Source organism: Melanotaenia boesemani, chromosome 15 (assembly GCF_017639745.1).
Source record: "Melanotaenia boesemani isolate fMelBoe1 chromosome 15, fMelBoe1.pri, whole genome shotgun sequence".
In the NCBI taxonomy this organism is placed as follows: domain Eukaryota; kingdom Metazoa; phylum Chordata; class Actinopteri; order Atheriniformes; family Melanotaeniidae; genus Melanotaenia; species Melanotaenia boesemani.
In genome coordinates, this window is record NC_055696.1 from 574,378 (window position 1) to 579,054 (window position 4,677).

Here is a 4,677-nt window from a genome sequence, read left to right on the forward strand (position 1 = left end):
AAAATTCACAAATAATTCATGAGACTCTTTTGTGTTTTTTTTTTTTTTTTTTTTAGCCAGAGGTGGTCTGATTTGCCTTCAGAAGCGCTATGTTGTATTTGGAGGCTATATTCCTGCCAAAGTCTGCTATGTCATACTAATAACCAAAAGTCGATTAGGTAGCCTAGAATTACTTTGCAGTTGCTAGCCTAAACATGCTAATCCCCCATGAACTGCTTGCCTTGGCGTAGTTGCCAGTCTAGATGTGTCATGGCTCACCTTGGCCAGGTAATGCCCAGCTGAGGCAGAAGATGACCTGATAGGTAGCATTTACCAAGTGAATGTGAAGCAATACAGACATTTTTCAATAAAGATATCAGAGCTTTAGAAAAAAATAAAAACAATCACTGCCACGAAGTGACCACAGATTTTAATACTCAGTTAATGTGCTGTTTTTTTTTCAAACTAATGCTGCTTTTACTTGACTTGAGGCATTTTATTGAGGTGAGAAAATTCCATGGCAGACACCAAAAACATGCATTAACATACCACTGCAAAGCCAAGGTTAGCGAACCTGGACTTACTCACTTATTACCTGTAACTACCCCTTTGGAAATATACATCTATAACTTTTGGCACACAGACCTCTAATAACAAACGACTAACAACCAGTCATTATAGGGGCTAGAGCTGGAGATTTACTAATCTTAGGTTCAGTGGTGTTGGACAAGTTCCCCATGCTTGAAAATGGTTATTCCATAAAGGGCATGGCAGGCAGCGTGATAAAAATCTTGTGATTTATTCCCGGCGGCTGATAATTACTGGTGTCTTGTCACCTGTCAAAAATGAATGGACAGGGAGAGTCCGAGGCTGTAGTCTTCATGCTCTTTACACCACAGCAGTAAATCTGACATGTTTGTGAAGCCATAAATCACTGCTTGTGATAAAGCTGGTGCGCTTTTTAGAGCTGAGTGACATGGGTTGAGACAGCTTTAGCCTTAAAAGTATTCAGAATATCAGCCGGAGAAAGGTCTGATAAGCACAGAGTTGTACGTGATAACTTTCCCAGGAAAGGAACAGACAAGTAGTGACATCCTAGAACAGCAAGTCTTTGGTTCGGATGTCATATATGTCACTTTAACCATACAGCCATTATGACAATGATTTTAATGATCACAGTGGATGTTTGCTTCCATGCTGAAGAAAGACGAATCATTCTTTATCCAGGCTGAATTATCGGGTGCAAAAACAGATTCTCCATCACTCAGATGTTCCTCACAGAACTTGTAAGCACAAACTGCAACTAAAAGTGAAAGTGTAAATCCTGTGGATTTAACACCGCGGGTTAGATTTGAATTAAAACAGTCACACTGTTGAATGCAGTACGGATGTATAACAGGCTCCGGACACCTTTAAAGAAAAAAGTAAAAGTTTTTGTTTTTGCTTAGTATGAGTATATCTCTGTAACCACAAGGTCTACTTGAAAACTTCTGGAGTCATAGTTAAGGAGACACTTGTAAGATTAGTGTAAATATCAGTATATGTGTTACTGGTGAAAAATAAATGAAGATGGCAAATCGCACAAATGAAAAAGTTTCAGGCTCGCCTCTAAAAATCTAATGCTTTCATGATGAATATGATAATCCTTTTGTAAAGACGCAGCTGTAGCTCTAAACCTCTATCAAGTAATAGTACAATATATGAATATATCAACAAAAAGGGCAACTGATAAAGTTAAGTAGAACAACATTAGAGAGATATTTCAGGTCAGGTCTCTAAAATGGCCATTTTGGCTATCAGTTCTCAAAATCTTCCACCTAGGGGACCTCAGGTTTTAAAAGGCTAGAGAGGAATGCATTTAGTGTTCTTAACTCTATAAACCCAAAGCAATAAGTTTGCATATATCTGTGGCTAAGCAAGCGTGAAATAAAATGCAATGTGTACGGAACTCTGGGCCACAACCATGAAAAAGCTGGAAAAATGTTCCCATGAAAGAAACTCTGAGCTCTAATTGTTTTAAAGGTTGGCACAATGCGTACAATAAAAAAAGAAAAGGGCAGGAAGGAAGCAATGCGTTTCAACGACCCCCAGCAGTTCAGTGTCTGAGGCCTGTTCTTTAGCTACCTGTTGTGCATTTGGCCGGGAGCCCCCTAAACGTCAACAGACCTTTCACTGGAAACGCTAACACCTGTCACACAGATATTTCCTCTGCTCGTGTCAGAATGAAAAATTTGGAATTGATAAAGTGGTTCTCTGGCTTATCTAGCAGCCATTTGTTTAACAAATGCCATCTATCTCGTTGATTTTCAGAACCATTAATAAAATACTGGAAGTAATTCAGTATTTTAACAGATAGTGTTGCATTTCCATCCAAACTGAACTCTGAAAGACGATGAAAGATCGACAATCTGAGCCAGTAGCAATCACAGGATCTAATTGTAAAATATTTACCCTTGTTTTTTCCTCTCTTTGAAGTCCTGGGCTTGCTCTGCTCTTGTCCTCAGGTGCTGCCCAGACCTGATTTATGGGAAAGGGTTTCAGGGCAGCTACTCTAAATTACATGGCCCTTAAACCTGAGCAAACTTGAGAGACAGGGAGCGGGAGAATCGCCAGTCCAGAGACAGCTAAGTGGCAGGATGAATCAATCCTACGGCAGATAAGAGGGCTCCTCTCTTCCCAGTCTTGACAAACAGGGAAATAGGTATAACAGATTAGGTCACTTGGATAAATGTGCAATTTGTCATCCTTAAGACAAATATTTGTGGAAATTTAATTTCTCGTCATTTTCAAAATTTTGAGATGCACATTTAATTAATTTTAATTTAATTAAATGCGTTGTAATGACAATTAAGTGTCCAAGAAGTAATTTAGACTTATAAAACAGCTCCTCTCCATAGATGGTTTTACATAAAAAGATATAAAAAGAGCGAGTTAAAGTGTTAAAGAATGAAAAGCAGATGATGGAAGTCTTAAAAGAAGATGTTAAGCTATGTTTTGTCTCTTTGTAAATATTTTGTACAGTGTTTGATTATAGCTCACGAAGATGCAAAGTGTTAAAACTTCCCTGTGAGGGAAGTGAGGGAGAGTCAGCGCAGGAGGAGGAGGTGACAGTGCCATTTGCCTGGAGGGCACCCATAAACCTAGAAAGAGAGAGAGAAAGAGAGAGAGAGAGAGCACCATTCCACACAGGTGACTGTACCATGTGACTCCTGGATCCTTAAAAAGCAGGCAAACCTGTCTTGTTGAATTACAAGTAACCACACAGCACCAGAGGAGTCGGAGGAAGAGAATATTCGGGCTGTCGGCACGGCAGCAAACACCGACAGCCCCACTAAAGAAGCACCAAGTTTGTTCGGCCTGCAAACAAGAAAACTTACTGACAAACTCTGGTGACTGCAGCTACAACAGCAGCAAGAACGTTGTTTTGACTTGTCTGAGGTCCTGAGGTCTTCATTGTTGACACAATGAGCTGCAGCAGTGTCGCAGGTTCAGAATTTTCTGAGGAAGAGCTGGAGCTCGGCGTGCTCGAACAAGGTGAAGACGAAGAAAGTCCCAAGCCATCTTTCCAAGACAGCGAGAGTTTATCCAGCAGCCCCGGTGACCCAGAGGAAGGCCAGACCAAGAAGCGCAACCGACCTGTTCGCTCCAAAGCTCGAAGAATGGCTGCTAATGTCCGCGAGAGAAAGCGCATAATGGACTACAACCAAGCCTTCAATGCTCTCCGTGTTGCTCTAAATCATGACCTCAGTGGGAAACGCTTGTCTAAGATTGCTACACTTCAGAGAGCCATCAATCGTATCTCTGCTCTCTCTGTATTCCTGAGCTCTAATCCCCCCAGCAAGCCCTGCACCCACCGGGAATGTCATAGGTCATCTGTGGTGCCTGCAGCGATGGGAGCATCTCGCCTTGAGCAGACCAGGGTCGCTGTTCCCCGTCTGGAACATCAGAGCTACGTCCCCTGGCATGCATCCATGTCTCAACAGATGCAACAAGGGCCTCACGTGCACCGGTTGTCCACAGATGCACACGCCTACATGGATAACACCATATCATCATGTCCCCCATCACCGCACTACCCTTGTTACCCCACCGAGGGACAGCTTTACGCCTCACACGGACATGGACACTGCAGCAGTCCCCACGATCACCCGCCCAGTCCAGTGCGATACCCTCAGGTGGGCGAGGGCATGTGGGCCTCCTGTGCTCAGGGATACATGGACTCTTTTGTGGAGCCATCGCCCACTTTTGGGCTTCCATGGCAGGTGAGCTACCTGCAGGAGCCAGAGCACAGCCTCCCTCTCTGCTCTGACATACTGTAAGAGAATAAATCCACCACTGTGAAGACCGAAGAACAGCAGAAGACTGGGGGTTTTGGGCTGTCACCATATTTCAGTATTACAACAATGCTGTAATTTTAGAGCAGAAGCATCCAAATCAAACATACAAATGTACACTACTTCTACATAATCTAAATAATTGGACATTACCTTGCATTACTGAAATGAAGAGAACTACTCATTCTGCTGCAAAAATTCAACATTTGTGTATTTATTCTGTTTTTTTATTTGTACGGAATTTGTGCATCATTTAATTTTTTTTAAACCTTGAAATTAAATGTTAAGTGTGCAATTCTTATGACTCCTTTTTTTCTTATTTTTCTAAGAAAAACTCTTATTTTTCACTCATCCTTCCCAGAAC

The 4,677-nt window shown here is 42.0% G+C and overlaps 1 protein-coding gene across 1 annotated transcript; it reads left to right on the plus strand.

The window, feature by feature from the left end:
* The first annotated feature begins 3,443 nt into the window (after positions 1-3,443).
* Positions 3,444-4,298, plus strand: bhlha9 (basic helix-loop-helix family, member a9). The gene has a single exon (XM_042009322.1). The coding sequence runs from the start codon at positions 3,444-3,446 to the stop codon at positions 4,296-4,298; it is 855 nt and encodes a 284-aa protein (XP_041865256.1).
* Positions 4,299-4,677: the final 379 nt, after the last annotated feature.

What these genes read in the sequence shown, in the direction of transcription:
- bhlha9 (XM_042009322.1), top strand. Translation starts at nt 3,444, where the DNA reads ATGAGCTGCAGCAGTGTCGCAGGTTCAGAATTTTCTGAGGAAGAGCTG.